Source organism: Muntiacus reevesi, chromosome 2 (genome assembly GCF_963930625.1).
Source record: "Muntiacus reevesi chromosome 2, mMunRee1.1, whole genome shotgun sequence".
In the NCBI taxonomy this organism is placed as follows: Eukaryota; Metazoa; Chordata; class Mammalia; order Artiodactyla; family Cervidae; genus Muntiacus; species Muntiacus reevesi.
Genome location: NC_089250.1, coordinates 35,497,633 through 35,515,963, shown reverse-complemented (window position 1 = coordinate 35,515,963; position 18,331 = coordinate 35,497,633). Strand labels below are relative to the sequence as shown.

The window sequence follows — 18,331 nt, the reverse complement described above, 5'->3', positions numbered from 1 at the left end:
AGCTGGCTGAAATTTTGTCTGCAACAGAAATCATATTCTCCAGGGGTAAACCCCACCCTCAAAACTCCAAGAGGGGCCAGTTAAAGCTGCTGAAATGTAACAGAACATCCGAAAAGAGACCTAGTGCACATAAAGAATTGAGTATAAGATAGAGACAGCCTTGCAAACCAGGTGAGTAGTGAGAAATCATTCTGAGTGCTACATCACTGAATTACCTTTCCAGGAAAAAATGAAATCAAATGCTACACTAGATCCCTATATAATGAAGGCAATCCTAAATAACATCTTTGCATTCAAACTATGTCATAAAAAGTCAGTCTAAGAAATATCGGCTATCACAAAAATCCTTTCACGATATTTACAAGAGTGGTTTCCCCCCCCCCCCAGTCCTCACTTGTCAAAGAGCAGCTAAATATATAGCCTTGAACTAGTCTATCCTGTATCTTAAAACATGTTCGCCTATACTTATTGAAGAGTATTTAAAATTTTAGGAGGTTCAAGTATACTATATCAGAAAGAGAAGTTTAACATATAATGTGAGTTTGGGCAAATAAAATGTTTTTTAAATTGTACTGATTTCAATAACCTGATAATTACTGTTCAATCACATCTTAACAGCATAAAACCATCTTCCTGGTTTTGTTGCCAAGGTGGTTGTCCCAGAATCATACTTCTGCTCCTCCTAGAAGGGACACCAATTGCTCTTATCTAAGCTTCAGGAGGAAGCCGCAAACAGAAAAACAAGAACTGGTTGGAACCAGCTAAACCCCAAATGGTGGAAGATTTGCCTTCCAGTGACCTTGGGCCTCATGCCACAGTTACTATAATGCATTAGCTAAGTGACACACCCATCAGCCCAAGACAGTTGACAGTTGCCATGACAATAACCAGAAAAGCCAGTACAAGGATTGAAAAGGAGTCCAGACCACACCCTGTTCTCGAGTAATTCATGAGTATTCCTCCCTCTCTTCCCAAGTCCCTCTGCTTTACCTCGAGCCCCTGCCCCCATATATGTGGTGTCTTAATTTCATTTGGCTTGAGAAACTGATATTCAAACTAGGTTCCCATTTCTCCATCCTTTGACCGTTTAATAAAGCTATTAAATGGCAGCAGTATCAGCTTTGGTATCAGTATTGGTTTCGTTATTGGCTGCACGAATCCAATCAGGAAAAGAGCTTCCCTGACTAGGACAGGGCGTTAACCAATTTGGTGACAGTTTGGTTTTGTAACTGCTCACGTATGTCCCTCAAGTTTTCTTCTAAAAGGAAAAACCAGTCACATCTCTTGCATGCCAAGTTCCCAGGGCAATATAAACCCGCTAAATCAAGTTCCAACTGCCAAAGAGAAAAGAATATTTTATAATGAACCATTTCATGCAACAGGGATTTAAAATCTACCAAGGTTACTCAAACTGCCAATAACCCCTAAGATTATATTAAGAGTATCTTTTTAGGCAAAATTTCTTTTGTGATAAGGAAAAATATTGCAAAACAAAGCCTAGTGATTTTGGCTAATTTTAGTTAGCACATATTTGTTATCACTGTTTAGTTGCTAAGCAGCATCTGACTCTTTTGTGACCCACGGATTGTAGCCCGCCAGGTTCCTTGGTCTGTGGGATTCTCCAGGCAAGAATACTGGAGTGGGTTGCCATTTCCTTCTCCAGGGGATCTTCCTGATCCAGGGATCAAACCCATGTCTCCTGCATTGTAGGTGGATTCTTTACCGTCTGAGCCACCAGGGAAGCCCTAGCGCATACATGCCATACACACAAGTATATACGAAATTTGGGCTGTAAAAAGAGACTCGTGATATAACTATTCTCATCTATTTCATAGAAAGAACACTAAAAAAATGCCCCCTTTAATTTAAATGTCACTTAACACAGTATGTTCTACCAATCAAGAGATTGCTGGGGGAGCAAGGAAGGCACTTCTCCAAGTTTGGAACTGGGTTTAAAGTCTCTCACGAAATAATACAAGAGAGCAGATTAATCCTATTTATTATTATTATTGAAATAAAATTGATACAGCATATGTAACACAGCATTAGTTTTAGGTGTACAGCATAACGAAAGAGCAGATCAATTCTTTCTTAAGGTGCCTCCCGCTGAACATTACAGGGTCCAATGGTCCCTTAGTCTGCAGGCACTTTTTCCCACTGGGAATTTAGCACTATCCAAGGGAAAAAAAAAAAAAAAAATCAAAATTTCGTTTACCCGTGTTCAAATTTTCAACAAAGTGATGCTTTTTTTTTTGCAGAAATTTAGTGCTATCATTGTTACAAAAGCCGTACAGGTGATGCAGAGGTCATGCCAGTCAGAACTCTTGTTCCTTCTCATCAACTTCCATGGTATCTCCTTATTGCTACTTGTGTTTGGAAAATTAACACTTTACACAACGGCAATTATATCAAGTCAGATGTTCAGACTCACTCACAGAAGCATAAAACAGTGATGGAAAATCGTAATACAAACATAGAGGGTTCCTGATCTTCTGCGTATTTATGATCTGAGTACCAAATGTTCAAGGTTACAAAGGCAAGCAAACATAACAATATTCACTAATAAACTTAGAGGCTACAATATTAACCCTCATTCAATGTCCTTTCCTACCAAATATAAGCCTGTTACACTAACATTATTGGTTTTTATCTTTGATGACACAGTTAAAGGTGAAAACGACAAGAAATGAAGGTGATGTATGAGCTCCTGAAAGAGGTCTTTCCTAACAAGCAAGGAAGAAAAAACAGACCTGACATTGCATCGCACTTCAAGAGGGAACAACCTGAACGCCAAACTTTAAAAAAAAAAAAAAAAAAAAAATCACTTCAACAGAAACTGAAGACTCCAAATATTTTTGTTAAAGTGCCCTTTTTATAATCCTTCTGGAAAAGTTAAAGTGTCATTATAAAGTGCTGTCAGCCATATCATGCCAACAAAAAATTTCAGGATGCTCCATTCTTTGTTCATGTTAAGACTAGCACAGAGTTGCAATTATACCCTAGAGCACTGTTAATTAAATTAAAATGTGATCACAGCGGGGCTCATACCCATGAGACCCACTGGACTGTGGGAAACTGAGAAACAGCCCTTAAGGGGCCCACACACAGATTCGCCCACCTCAGGACCAGCACAGAAGGAGCCTTGGAAAAATCACCCAGACTTTAAGTGAAAAAGATTTGCTAACTTTAAAGTGTTGGTCTGGGGGACAGGGGGCTCCTAGGAGGCTCTCCAAGGACAGAAGCTGGTGGGGACCATCTCTCTACTCTCCTTCTGCCTCGTGTGGACAAAGTCCTCCATGAATATCAGTAAACAAAGAATGATGCAGCCATCAAGCCATCAGCCACAGCAGCTGTTCCCCACCCCCGGCAAACTCCACCCTGAGGGAGATTCAGGATGGAGAAAGCAGGATAGATGGCCCTAGATAGTTAAGGTTCATATCAAAGGAATGATTTCAGTGAGTCTAAATCTTCACATCCTCCCATACACAGAAAACTGGTAATTTCATTAACATGAGATGTCTGGTTTTCTTTAATTATCAGTAATCTTTTGATGTTCCAACTACCTGATTTTTGTTCCAAACTCCTATATATATCCTGGCTCCTCCCTTACCTCTTCAGAACAGTCTTTCAAAGTGGTCTGAGAGGCTGCCTCTTGGGCTTAAGTGCTCAGAAAGTTTGCCAAATAGAATATAATTCTCAACTTTCAGGCTGTGCGCTTTTTTCAGTAGACACTTGCTAAAGCCAGCAGGTGCTTTTTTTTCTTTCCTTTCTGGTGGGTGTCATCTTCCATACTCTCCCTCTGCCTTGCTAAGACCAGTGAGCACCATTTTATTTTTCTCACTTTTTTTTTTCTTTTTTCAGTAGATGCCAACTATGTCCACCTCCTCTCATTACAGCCAGTGTCCAACATCTTCATGCTCTCCAGGGCACCAGCATCTCCAAGAGGGAAGCTTTTACACACATCTAATGACCCAGTTTTTGTGGCTACCACCCAGGGGACACCTCCAGCTCATCTGGTCTGTAGACAGCAGGGCTTACGCTCACAAGATGTGATATATAGCTGCATTCTTTAAAAGCTACTGCTTGAGGGTCTGGCCTCCATTCAGACCCTGAACCTAGGTGCTGACCAAGATCCTCCCCATTGGGACAATGTCTAGTCTTGGCACACCCTCAACTGGAAGCTCCTAAAAATAAAATAGGCTGGTTGGAAAATCACAAAGGTTTTAGAGACAACAGCTAGGGCAGGGTTGAAAAACAAAGTTCATCTCCTACACAAGGCCAATCCTTCATGACTTGGAAAGGGAGCTATTTCATCTAATACATAGAAACCAACAGAGTCAAGCAAATGAAGATACAGAGAAATACATCCCAAATGAAAGAATAAGGTAAAAACCTAAGGAAAAAACCTTAAAGAACAGTGATATGTCACTTACCTCATAAGAAGGAAAATACAATGGTGATCAAGACGCTCCCTTGATTCAGGAGGAGAATGGATAAACACAGTGAGAAGTACAACTAAGGAACAGAAAATATAAAAAGTACCAAAGAGAAGTAACGGAACTGAAAAATAAAATAACGGAACTAAAACTACATTAAAGAAGTTCAACAATAGACTACATGAATGAAAAAAAGAGGATCAGTGAAGTCAAAGACACAGAAGAGGAAATTAGAGGAGAAGGAAATTTTTTAAAAGGCGGGGGAGGAGTAAAAAGACAGCCAAGGAACTTATGGGACAACAATAAGGAAACTAACATTCAAAATATAGGGGTCCCACAAGAAGAGGGAGAAAAATGGCAGAAAACTTATTTGAAGAAATACTAACTAAAAACTTCCCTAACCTGGGAAAGGAAAACAACACCCAGATCCCGGAAGCCCAGAGAACTCCAAATATAATGAACTCAAAAAGAACCACACCAAGACACATTACAATTAAAACATCAAAAGTTAAAGACAAGGAGAGAATCTTTTTTTTTTTTTTTTTTTTTTAAGCCACGATGTGGTTTTAATTATACTGAATCTGTATCACACATGCCAGCATGGAGGAGTTAGTTATTTCAGACTTTACAGGCATCTTTCCTTAATTGATTTCGTCCTGCTCCAAGCAAAAAAAAAAAACAAAACAGGAAGTGATTCAATAAAAATAAGAATCAGGCCTGTTTGGCACTATGATACAATTGGAAAAAATAAACCAGGGAAACTGCCGCCGGTCCCAGCCCCAGAACACGCCCACTGAAGTGACGGCTCTCTCTGTAAGGACCCCGAGCCGGGAGGGGCGGGGCGGGGCCAGGGGCGCGGGGCGGAGCCGGGAGGGGCGGGGCGGAGCCGGGAGGGGGCGGCGCAGGGCCGGGGGCGCGGGGCGGCGCCGAGGCCCGGCCCCTCACATGGCCTCGAACTCGTCGATGCGCTGCTTGGTGTTGCCTTGCCGGATCTGCCGCAGCGTCTTGTACTTGTCCCGGCCTTGCCTCATGTTCTCGTTGTGGATGATGTCGTTGTGGGTCCGCTTGTTCTCGTCTCTGGCCTGGGACAGCTCACTGGTCAGAGTCATCAGCTGCCGCTGCACTCGCTCGTTCTTCTCGGCCTCCGTGATGCGCTTCTCCTCGTTGCGGTCGTCCAGGATGCCCTCGCTGGACAGCTCGGCGCTCAGCTCCGTGCCCTCCTCCTGCGGGCCCTCGTGCACGTGGTAGTTCACCGGCTCGTACGCCGGCGGCGGCGGGGGCGCAGTCATCACCAGGTGCAGCTCCTCCCGGGTCTTCACCAGGTCATCCTGGGCTTCCTTGGCCCGGAGCTGCCACTCTTCCACCTCGTTCTCCTTGCGCCGCCGCGCCTCCTCCAGGAGGGCGATCTTGGCCGTGTACTCGGCGAGCTCCGTGGCCAGCTGCTCCTGGCTCTTGATCTGGTCGGCTGCCTGCTTCTCCAGCTCCTCCTTGGCGCGCAGCGCGGCCAGGCGGTCAGCCTCCAGGCGCCCCGCCTCCTCCTGGGCCCGCTTCCTCTCCTCCTCCAGCTTCAGGGCTCTCTGGATCTGGTCGGAGAGCTCTTTCTCCGCCTTCCTGGTTTTTTCCTCGTAGTCCTGAAGCCTGAGCATCAGTTCCTCCTTCTCACGCATCATCTGCTCTTTTTCTCTCTCCACGGTTTCTCTCCTCTTCTTCTCGGTTTCCAACTGCTGCCTCTCCAGCTGCTTCTGGTGCTTCTCCTCCCGGGCCTGGGCCTTCATCTGTTGCACCTCAATGGTGTCGGGCTTCCGGCGGCGCATGTACAGCTCGTGGTTCCCCATGCAGAGCTGCAGGATCCGCTTGTTGATCCGCAGGCGGGGCGCGTAGAACACGAAGTCCGGAGCCTTCTTGTCGATGGGCTTGATGACAAACTTCTTGTCGTTGAAAGAGATGTTCCTGATCTCGCTCCATGGGAAGCCAATCTTTGGGGTCAACTTGTCATCTTTCTCATAGATATTTAGTCCAAGGGCATCAACGCCGAGCCAAAGGTCTGTTCCTTTCTTATTTTTTATCTCAAAATAGTTGATCCCGTACATTTCCAGGTCCTGGGCGATCTTCAGGTATTCCAGCATGGCGCTGTCTTTGAGCATCCCGCGGTGCTCGGCGTGCCACACCTGGATCCGGTCCTCCCACTGGTCCCTGGTGAGCTTGTGCTGGTCCATGACTCTCTGCGGGATGAGCCGCTCAGAGCCGAGGTAGCCGGCCTTGTGCAGCTCCTTATTATAGTCGCCGAACTTGGCCTGCACGGCGTAGGAGCCCAGGAGCACAGCGGTCTCAGGCGGGCAGTAGATCTCGTCGCTGAGGATGCCCTCCTTCACTTGCAGGAAGAAGAGCTTCTGCGTGATGTCCTGGATGAGCTCCTCGGCCACGTCCTCGGGGTAGAACTTGGCCCGGAACTTGAACTGCAGCGGGCTCTCCTTCCTGACCTCTTGGGCGGACACCTTTTTATCAAGTTTCAACCACGTAGGAAATCCTTTGTTATCCACATACTGGAGGCCAAAGTACCACACCTCCCTCAGGCCGATGGTCTTAACCACCTGATCAAAAAGCTGCTTTCCTGTGGTGTTTGGCTGGATGGCGAACTCCAGCTCCGCATCCATGGTGGTCACTCGGACGTTGATCGGTTTCGGCATTTTCGGTTCCGGACGGGTTTCCTCGCCTCCCCTGGAAACACGCTCTCCAGCAGCTGAAACGCCCTTTCCCGACCCGCGGCTCCTGCAGAGGACGGCTGCGCTCCCCGCGATCCGTGCGTCCGAGCCCAAGGAGAGAATCTTATGAGCAGCAAGAGACAAACAACTTAAGTAAAAGAGAGTCCCTATAATATTATGAGTAGGTTCTCAACAGAAACTGCAGCCCAGAGGAAGTGGCATGATATAGCCAAACTGCTAAAGAATAAAATTTTCAACCATGAATATACTACCAGGCAAAATTACCACTCAGAATTAAGAAAAGAGTTTTTCCAGACAAGTAAGAGCAAAAGTAGTTCATCACCACTAAACAGGCCTTAAATGTTAAAGGACTTTTTTAAGCTGAAAAGAAATGATGCTCCTTAACAATAGGAAAATCTGTAAAAGTAGCAATCTCATTGGTAAAGGTAAATACACAGAAAAGGTAGTGGATAAATGATTTTAAAAGTCAATGTGAAGTTTAAAAGACAAAAGCTGTGAGCATGGCTATAACCACAGTAACTAGATAAGGGATACAAGATAAAAAGATGTAAAATGTAACACCAAAATATGTGGACATTAAATAATATGCCACTGAACAACTAATGGGTCAACTTAGAAATCAAAAGAGAATTCAAAAAATACCTTTAAACAAATAAAAATGGAAATACAACATACCAAAACTTAGGTAATGCAGCAAAAGCAGAGGGAACTTCATAGATATGGATACCTATCTCAAGAAACAAGAAAAATCTCAAATAAACAAACTTTACAACTCAAGGACCATAAAAAGAACAAAGAAAAAAAAAAAAAGATCAATAAAACCAAGAGCTGGTTCTTTGAAAAGAAACAAAACTAACTTACCAAGAAAGAAAAAAAGGACTCCAATAAATAAATCAAGAATGAAAGAGTAGCTGTTACAACTGATACTACGAAAACGAAAGGATCATTAACAGACTACTACAAACAATATACACCAACAAATTGGACAACCTAGAAGAAATGGGTAAATTCCTTAGAAACATACAATCTACAAAGAGTGGATCATAAAGAAACAGAAAATGTGAACAGACGCTACTAGTAAGGAGATTGAATTAGTAATCAAAAACCTCTCAACAAGCAAAAGTCCAGGACCAGAGGGCTGCACCAGTGAATTATACCAAACATTCAAAGAATCAACACCAATCCTTCTCAAACTCTTCCAAAAAATAGAAGTACCACTTCCAAACTCATTTTACAAGGCCTGCATTACCCTAATAGCAAAACCAGGCAAGGACAAAACAAGAAAAGAAAATCACAAGCCAATATCCCTGATGAACATAGCCGTAAAAATCCTCGACACAATATTAGCAAACCAAATTCAACATTACATTAAAAAGTTGATGCACCATAAGAAAGTGGGATTTATTCCAGGTATGCAAGGATGGTTCAGCATCTGCAAATCCATTTGTGATATACAACATTAACAGAATGAATAATAAAAATCATATGATCATCTCAATAGATGCAGAAAAAGCATGTGACTAGATTCAATACACCTTCATGATAAAAGCTCTCAACAAAGTGGGTACAGTGGAAAAACATCTCAATAAAATAAAGGCCATCTATGACAAACACACAGCTAATATCATAGTCAGAGGTGAAAAGCTGAAAGCATTTCTTCTAAGATGAGGAGCAGAACAAGGGTGCTCCCTCTCACCACTTTTATTCAACAAAGTATTAGAAGTCCTAGACAAGGAAGGCAATCAGACAAGGAAGAAAAATCAAAAAGGAAGAAGTAAAACTCTAACTCTTTACAGATGACAAGATATTATATATAGAAAACTAACAACTCCACCAAGGAAAGTTAGAATAAATAAATGAATTCACAAAAGTTGTAGGACACAAAACCATGGAGAGAAATCTACTATGTTTCCATAAACTATCAGAAAGAGAAATTAAGAAAGCAAACCTATTTATAATTGCATCAAAGAATAAAATACTTAGAAATAATTTTTACCAATAAAGTGAAAGACTTGTTCACTGAAAACTATGTCACTGATGAAGGAAACTGAGGAACACAAATAAATGGAAATATATTCCACATTTAAGGATTGGAACGATTAATATTGTTCAAATGTCCCTACTACCCAAAGAAATCTACAAATTCGGTGCAATCCCTATGAAAATTTCAATGGCATTTTTCACAGAAATAGAACAAACAATCATAAAATTTGTATGGAAGCATAAAAGACCCCAATAGCTAAGGGAAGCTTAAGGAAGAAGAAGGTGGAGGCACAATGCTCCCTGATTTCAAACTATATCACAAAGCTATAGTAGGCAAAACAGTATGGTAAGATGATAAAAAAGACACAGTTCAACTGAACAGAACAGAGAGCCCAGAAACAGGCATCTACGGTCATTCAATTTATGACAAAGGAGCTAAGAATATATAAAGGAGAGTCTCTTCAGTAACTGGTGTTGGACAGCTAAGACGGAAAAAAAAAAACCATGAAACTAGATCATTATCTTATACCTTACACAAAAGATTAACTCAAAATGGATTAAAGATGTGACTATAAGATCTGAAAGCATTAAACTTTTAGAAGAAAACACAGGCTAGAAGCCTCTTTGACACTGGTCTTAGCAATGATTATTGGGATTTAAGACTAGAAACAAAAGAAGCAAAAGCAAAAACAAACATGAAGACTATATAAAGTTAAAAAGTTTTTGCACGGCAAAGGAAACTGTCAAAATCAAAAGGCAACCTGCAAAATAATAATATTTGCAATTCATATATCTCATAAGGGGTTAAAAAGAAGGCAGATTATCCAAACAGACATTTTTCCAAAGAAGACATACAGTGGGCCAACAGGTACATGAAAAGATGTTCAACATTGCTAATTATAAGAGAAATGCAAATCAAAATCACAGTGAGAGTACACCTCACACCTATTAGAATGGTTAGTATTAAAAAGGTAAGAAATAAGTTCTGATAAGGATGTGGAAAAAAGGGAATCCTAGTACACTGTTGGGGGATTGTAAATTGGTGCAGCCACTATGGAGAAGAGTATGGAGTTCTTCAAAAAAAATTTAAAAGTAGACCTACCACATGATCCAGCATATCCATTTCTGGGTATTTACCCAAGGCAAATAAAAACACTAACTCAAAAAGATATATGTTCCTTACAGTGTTACTTACCATAGCCAAGATATGGAAATAACCTAAATGTTCACTGACAGATGGATAGAGAAAATATTTCACACACACACACACACACACACACACACACAGAGGCATATTATTCAGCCTTTAAAAAAGTAAATGAAATCTTGCCATCTGTAACATGGCTGGACCTTAAAAGTATTATGCTAAGTGAAATAAGATAGAGAAAGACAAATACCATATGATCTCACTTACATGTGGAATCTAAAAACAACAACAAGCAGCTCACAGATAATAAGAACAGACTGGTGACCGCCAAAGGCAAGGGTGGGAGTTGGACAAAATGAGTGAAAGGAGTAAAAGGGTACAAAATTCCAGTTATAACAAAAATAAGACATGGGGATGTAATGTACAAAAGCATACAATGTAGAAAAAACTGACCTGTCATTCAAGGGTCAGATGTACCCTTGTACAAATGGCCAACAAGCACACGAAACAAAGCTCGAAATCACTAGTCATTTGTTGGTTAGTCGCTAAATCGTGTCCAGCTCTTTGCGACTCCATGGACTGCAGTATGCCAGGTTTGCCCGTCTTTCACCGTCTCTCAGAGCTTGCTCAAACTCAAGTCCATTGAGTTACTGATGCCATCCAACCATTTCATCCTCTTTCGTACCCTTCTCCTCCTGCCTTCAATCTTTACCAGCATTAGTCATTAGGAAAATGCAAACAAAACCCACAATGAGTTATCACTTCACACCTACTAGGATGACTGTAACTCTTAACATACATAAAATAACAAGTATGGATGAGGATGTAAGCTCTCATACTTTGCTGGTGGAAATAAAATGGTGCAGACTGCAGAAAAGAGTCTGGTGTTTCCTCAGAAAGCTAAATTCAGAATCTGACCAGGAAATTCTGTCCTGAGGTACATACCTAAAAGAACTGAAATCAGAGATTTAAACAGATACTTGAACTGCAAGGTACATTACAGCATTACTCACAATAGCCAAGAAACACAAAAATCTCGTGTCCATCAACAGAAAAATGGATAAACAAAATTTTGCATACAGAAGAATATATACATATATACATACAAAAGAATATTCTTTAACTATAAAAGTGAATGAAGTTCTGATACACAGATCATAATGTGTATATATCTTGTAAACATTATATTAAGTGGTATAAGTCAGTCACAAAAGGACAAATATTGTATAACTCCAATTACAGGAAATATCTAAGACAGGCAAAACAGAAAGTAGAATGGTGACTGACAAGACACTGGTGGTGGGGGGCAAGTGGAGTTATTGTGAAGTAGATAGACAGTTTCTGTCTGGGGTGATGAAGATGTTTTGGAAATAGTGGTGATGTCTGTACAACATTTTGAATATAATGAATGCTACTAAATTGTACACTTAAAATGGTTAATGCATCAAATTTTATATACATTTTACAATTTTTAAAAACTTAAAAGTTAAAAAAACAAATCTACACAGACATCACTAAATACTGCACTCCTTATAGCTAAGTAAGGAGTATAGTTAAAACAGGTCACACTACAGCCAATAAAGATTGCAAAAATAAGCCTCAGAATGAAAGACAAATATTATGCAATGGATGAAAATTACTGGCAAAATTATTGCTTGAGATGATTCTGCTGGACTCCACAATAGTGAAGGTATGCACGATGAAGAGTAATTGCTATCACACAGCCATGCTGGCAGATGCTGACCATACCTTTGCGAGAAACTATGGGCAGGACAGGAGCTGAGACCCAGACTCCACTTGTGAGCCACTGGGAGAAAATGCCACATGGTGATTTTTCTATTTTCCACTGAAAAACCCACACTGCTTGGACAGAACTTCTTCATTTAGCTCATAAACACCGTGTGAGCAGAGACAAGGATGAAAATAAGTGCACTGCTTCAGTTTAAAAGGAGCACAGGCACTATGAAGACAATTACCAAAAAAAAAAAAACACTAGACCCAAACGTGGTTCGCACACTGCTTTCTGTTCACAGAGAACAGCTATCAGCTAACCACACGTCAAATGAGCTCGACTTGCTACGGAAGGGAACTGTGAACACACAGAGCCTAACAACTCATTTCTAGACAGCAACTTTTAAGATATCATGTGTTCACCTTCTGGCTCTTAGTGCACTGAAAAAATAATAACACTAACCTAGAATTCTATGCTTAGTAAGCATATCTTTCAAAATGAAGGCAATGAAGGCATGTCAGACATGATCACACAGAGACTAGGACATCAGCAGACCTTCACTGATCAATAGATAAATGAAGTAGACCTTCAATAGTGGAAGTTCTAAAGATTTTTACATTAGAAAAGTTAGTTTGGATTAAAATACCAAATTGTTAAGAGGCTGTAAAGATGAAATAAAAGACTCTTCATTGCTTGGGTTTTTGTAACAGAGAATTAAAATACAGGACACAATAGCATGTAAGTTCGGAGGGAAGCACAGAGGGTAAAAGTGTTCTAAGGTTGGACTGTCCACGTGCGCCTAGTCACTCAGTCATGTCCAACTCTGAGACCTTATGGATTGTAGCCCTCCCATGGGATTTTCTAGGCAAGAATATAGGATAACAATAAAGGCACAGATTAAGAGGAGATTTTATAATAAAGGCTGCATGTTGTAATTTCTAAGATAGCTACTAAAAAAAAGAAAGAGAAAGTGAAAGTATAACTTCAAAATAATTAGCAGGGAAATGTAAAATGATAAAAGGATTCAAATGAACCCCCTCCCCCCAAAAAAGAAACAGAAGAGAATGGTAGTAAAGACTCCTTCCAACACATTGCACAACTGTGAAAATTTGAGATAATAAGAAAGGAAAATTATAGGCTAAACTCACTCATAAACATAGATATTAAAGTTGGACATAAAATGTGAGCAAATCAAATTCAGCAGGCTACATGAAAAGGATGATAAATTGTGAGCAAATTGGATTTATCCCTAAAATGCCAGTTGGTTTGACATTTAAAACTCAGTAAGATTAGTCAGTTTGTTTAACAAATGGTGCTGGGAAAACTGGACAACACGTAAAAAAAAAAAAAAAAAAAAAAAAAACAGAATGAAATTAGACCATTCTTTAACACCAAATACATAGATAAGCTCAAAATGGATTAAAGACCTAATGTGAGACTGGACACTACCAAACTCCTAGAGGAAAACATAGCCAGAATACTCTGACATAAATCACAACAGTATCTTCTTCAATCCATCTCCCAGAAAAATGGAAATTAAAAATAAAAACAAACAAATGGGACCGACTCAAAAGCTTTTGCACAGCAAAGGAAACAATAAACTACATGAAAAGACAACTCACAGATCGGGAGATCGCATTTGCAAATGATGTGACTAACAAGGGATTAGCCTTCAAAATTTTACAAACAGCTCACGGCACCCCACTCCAGCACTCTTGCCTGGAAAACCCCATGGACAGAGGAGCCTGGTGGGCTGCAGTCCATGGGGTCGCTAAGAGTCAGACATGACTGAGCGACTTCACTTTCACTTTTCACCTTCATGCACTGGAGAAGGAAATGGCAACCCACTCCAGTGTTCTTGCCTGGAGGATCCCAGGGACGGAGGAGCCTGGTGGGCTGCCGTTTATGGGGTCGTACAGAGTCGGACACAACTGAAGTGACTTAGCAGCAGCAGCAGCATGATATGTAACAGAATTAAAACAAGCAATCCACTTAAAAAAATGGGCAGGAGACCCAAATAGACATTTCTCCAAAGAGGACATACAGATGGCCAAGAGACACAAGAAAAGAGGTTCAACATCACTAATTATTAGAGAAATGCAAATCAAAACTACAATAAGGTCACCTAACATCAGTCAGATTGGCTATCATCAAAAAATCCACAAATATAAATGGTCACAAGAGTATGGAGAGAAGCAAAGCCTCCTACACTGTTGATGGGAATGTAAATTGATGCAGCCACTGTGAAGAACAGTAGGGAGGCTCCTTAAAAAAAACTAAAAATAGAACCACCACATGACCCTGCAACCCCACTCTTGGAACAGATCTAGAGAAAAACATGATCCAAAAGGATACAAGCACCCCAGTGTTTGCTGCAGCACTGTTTACAATAGCCAAGACGTGGAATCAACCTAAATGTACATTGAGAGAGGACCGATAAAGAAGATGAGTATGTATATACAATGGAATATTACTCGGCCATTAAAAAAGAATGAAATAATGCCATTTGCAGCAACATGGATGGACCCAGAGATCGTCATACTGAGTGAAGTCAGACAGAAAGAGGAGGAGAATTATCATATAACATCCCTTATACATAAACTCTAAAAAGAAATGATGCAAATGAACTTACAAAACAGAAAGAGACTCACAGACTGGATGCCGGGGGAGGAGTGGGAGGATAGACAGTTTGGGATGGACATGCACACACTACTATACTTAGATGGAAAACCAAGCAGGACCATTGTATAGCATAGGGAACTCTGCTCAATGTTATGTGGCAGCCTGGATGTGAGGGAAGAGTTTGGGGGAGAATGGATACATGTACGTGTATGGCTGGGTTCCTTGGCTATGCACCTGAAAGTATAACACTGCTAATCAGCTATACCCCAATAAAAAATAAAGTTTTTTTTAAAATCAGTGATATTTGCTATATTGAGATTTACATGTAACAAATCATATGATTACAATGAATAAATAGAAAATATTTGACAAAATTCAATGGCTAATCATTAAAAAAAAAAAGTGTTCTGCAAACTAAGAATAAAAGGAAACTTCCTTAATCTAATAAAAGGCATACATGAACAAAACCTTGAGCAAATGTGACAAAGAAGAAAGAAGAAACATTGAAGTAATTCCTTTTGAGACCTAGAACTAAAAATGAGGATGGTACAAGTCACACTGACATCAACACTGTAATCAGGGTACCATCGAGCTGTGTGAGCAGGGGAGAGAAGATGGTCTTCACAGTCTCATGGTGGGACAACTGGACATCCTGGAGCCCAACTCACACCTTATATGAAAATCTGTTCTGGAACATTAAAATCAAAATGTAAGAGAAAAAAGGAGCAACTTCCTGACTGTAAGCTAAGGAAATATTTCATGAATAAAATATAGATATCACCAACCATAAAGTCCATGATATTGAGCTACACTGAAATGTGTACCTTCTACATGTGGGCCAGGGAAGGAAGCATGAAGGAGAAGATAGCCCCAGGTCGAGAAAGGACAGTATCACACAGGTAACCAGCAAAGCTTATGAAGCACAGAATCCATAACATAAAAAACATGTCCTGCACATAAGACCAGGCACTTGAAAAATGAGCAGAAGATTTAAATTGGTACTTCAGGAAAGTGGAAATCTAAGTCACCAATGTGAACGTGTGTCCAACCTCATCAATAGCCAAGAAATGAAAATTAAAACTATTCAATACCATGAGCTATCACTACACATGGACTACAGTGAGCAACAGATACAAGAGATGAAGAGACAGGATCACTCCCACATTCTGGAGGAGAAGGAAAAGGACTGAAGGAGGAGTTAATCATGGGTCACGCTTACATGTTGAAGCCACCATAAAAACCCTAGTACTCTGGGTCCAGCAAGTTTCTACACACCAGAGGTTGATGGACCCCAACTCCCTGGGATAGAATCTACTGATCTCTGGACCCTTCCATACCTCACCCTAGGTATCTCCTCACCTGCATCCTTCACCATGTCCTTTATTATGTAGTAACCTGACAAAGGGCTCCCCTGGTGGTTCAGATGGTAAAGATTCCACCTGCCAATGCAGGAGACGCCAGTTCAATCCCTGGGTTGGGAAGATTTCCTGGAGGAGGAAAGAGCAACCCACTCCAGTATTCTTGCCTGAGGAATCCTATGGACAGAGGAGCCTGGTGGGCTACAGTTCATGGGGGTCTCAAAACAGTCAGACATGACTCAGCAACTAAACAACAACAACCTGACAAAGACAAGTTAAATGTCTCCCTTAGTTCTTTGATCTGTTCTAGCACATGACTGAATGCAAGGATGCAGTTATGGGAACCTCTGATTTGCAGTCGAGCTAAATAGAAACTGGGGTAACCTGAGGACCTATTGCTTGTAATCAGTATCCGAAACGGTGGGAAGTCTCAGGGAGCTGCACCCATAACCTATGAGGTGGGTGCGACCTCCAATGTGTGTCAGAACTGAACTGTAAGACACCCGGCTGGAGTCACAGAGAAAAAAAAACCACAGAACGGGTGTCAGAACCACTGTGTGCCAGAAGTACTATCTACAAGTAACCTGAGCTTCCCCTTTACAGACTAGATGGTTTTTAAGTCAATATTACAGAATGACTGTCACAGGCAGACAATCAAAAAGTAGGTAGTCAAAAAATAAAGAAGAAAAACAAGTACAGAGGTATGTCAAGCAGTTAAAATATTTTGCTTTTCCTCTGGATTTTGTAATATTTATTTTATGTAACCACTTTAAAATTTTTATAATTTGCTATTTTTTTTCACATTCTACATAGTCAACTAAAAAAAAATTCATACACTGTAATTCCATTTATAAAGCTCAACGACAGGCAAAATTAAACCAAAGTGCCTAGGGGTGTTTAAAACATATCTTTTGTGCACAGTGAGAGGTAGGAATCTTTTCCTTTTCTGTCCATCTTTAAAGAAGTTGTGTGTGTGTGTGAGTTGTTCAGTCATGTCCAACTCTTTGTGACCCCATGGACTATAGCCCACCAGGCTCCTCTGTCCGTGGAAATTTCCCAGGCAAGGATCCTGCAGTGGGTTGCCATTTCCTTCTCCAAGGGATCTTCCTGACCCAGGGATTGAACCTGGGTCTTCTGTGTTGCAGGCAGATTCTTCAGTCTGAGCCACCAGGAAGGAGGAGGTACTGAATGGGAAGAAGCGCTTGGATTGCTCTCCAGAGTGTTCAATTTCTTTACTCACGTGGTGGTCACTTGGATGTTGGCCTTATAATCACTTTTAAAACTGTATTATAAAAAGTTTTATATGCATTTCTGTATATATATTACATTTCACATTATATGATATTTGTAAAATTCAGACCTAATGAATTTATAAAACTAGAACTAACATTGAAGCACTATGCAGGGAAAGAATGATCCCATAAAATTCAGAACAGAATGGTACTATCACAGGAATAAAACAAGATCAGCTCTCTGGTTGATAAAAGCTGTCTTTCAAAGAGGAACAGGTAACAATTCAGACACGACTACACACGTACACTGTGTAAATAAATAATTAGGTAGCTGGATGGTGGGTATATGGCAGCCAATGGGATTTACAGACAAGAGAAGGAGGCTAAAACGACTTATTTCCTATGGATTAGAGCTGGAGACATCAGTAAGTACTCACCAAAACCATTAATGTCATCAAACACAAGGAGAGTCTAAGGAAACCTCCGGGCCATGCTCATATTTAGCTTAATATACTTACAGATGATTGCATGTAGAAATGTTCATATATGTGCAACAACAGTGTGCAAAGCTATGATCCCGATCTTGGCTTCTACTCCATTCCCTGATAACAGTAACCAGCGGTCCTTCGAAAAATGGCTGATTCTAAATGGGGCATGGTAAGATCAACCCAGAGCACCTCATCATGCCCAAAGTAAGAAAGCATTAAAAACAAACCCTCTGTGGATGGGGATATGTCAAAGAAAGGAACTGAAAAAGCTCCTGTGGCCAAAGCTGGGGCAATCTGAACAACCAAATAAGTGAAGTAGAACTGGGCGATGTCCCAAAGTATAAACGAACATCCAAGATTCCACACTGACACAGACTGAATAAATTGATGGGAGAGAAGAGACAAATTATTCCAAATAACTTACATGGATACTTCACCCAGAAGGAAAGGGGGCAGGACACACTCTCCTCCAGGGTAGGCAGCACAAAGAGACTGCTGGTTCTTCAACAGGGAAATATGTTAAGATTTGATTAGACCCCTGTCTCCTTCCATGTGCAAACTAGCAGGACTCAAATTCCAAATATTGTAAATATAATTTTTTAATTATTAA

General features: G+C 40.8%; 2 protein-coding genes across 3 annotated transcripts in view; both read right to left on the bottom strand.

Moving 5' to 3' along the window:
• The window catches only part of MPP7 (MAGUK p55 scaffold protein 7), a 219,660-nt gene that overhangs the window by 142,278 nt on the left and 59,051 nt on the right, over positions 1-18,331 (bottom strand). The window lies entirely within an intron of this gene.
• On the bottom strand, positions 4,991-7,242 carry LOC136159251 (ezrin). Its single transcript, XM_065921253.1, has one exon. The coding sequence runs from the start codon at positions 7,121-7,123 to the stop codon at positions 5,378-5,380; it is 1,746 nt and encodes a 581-aa protein (XP_065777325.1). The 5' UTR covers positions 7,124-7,242; the 3' UTR covers positions 4,991-5,377.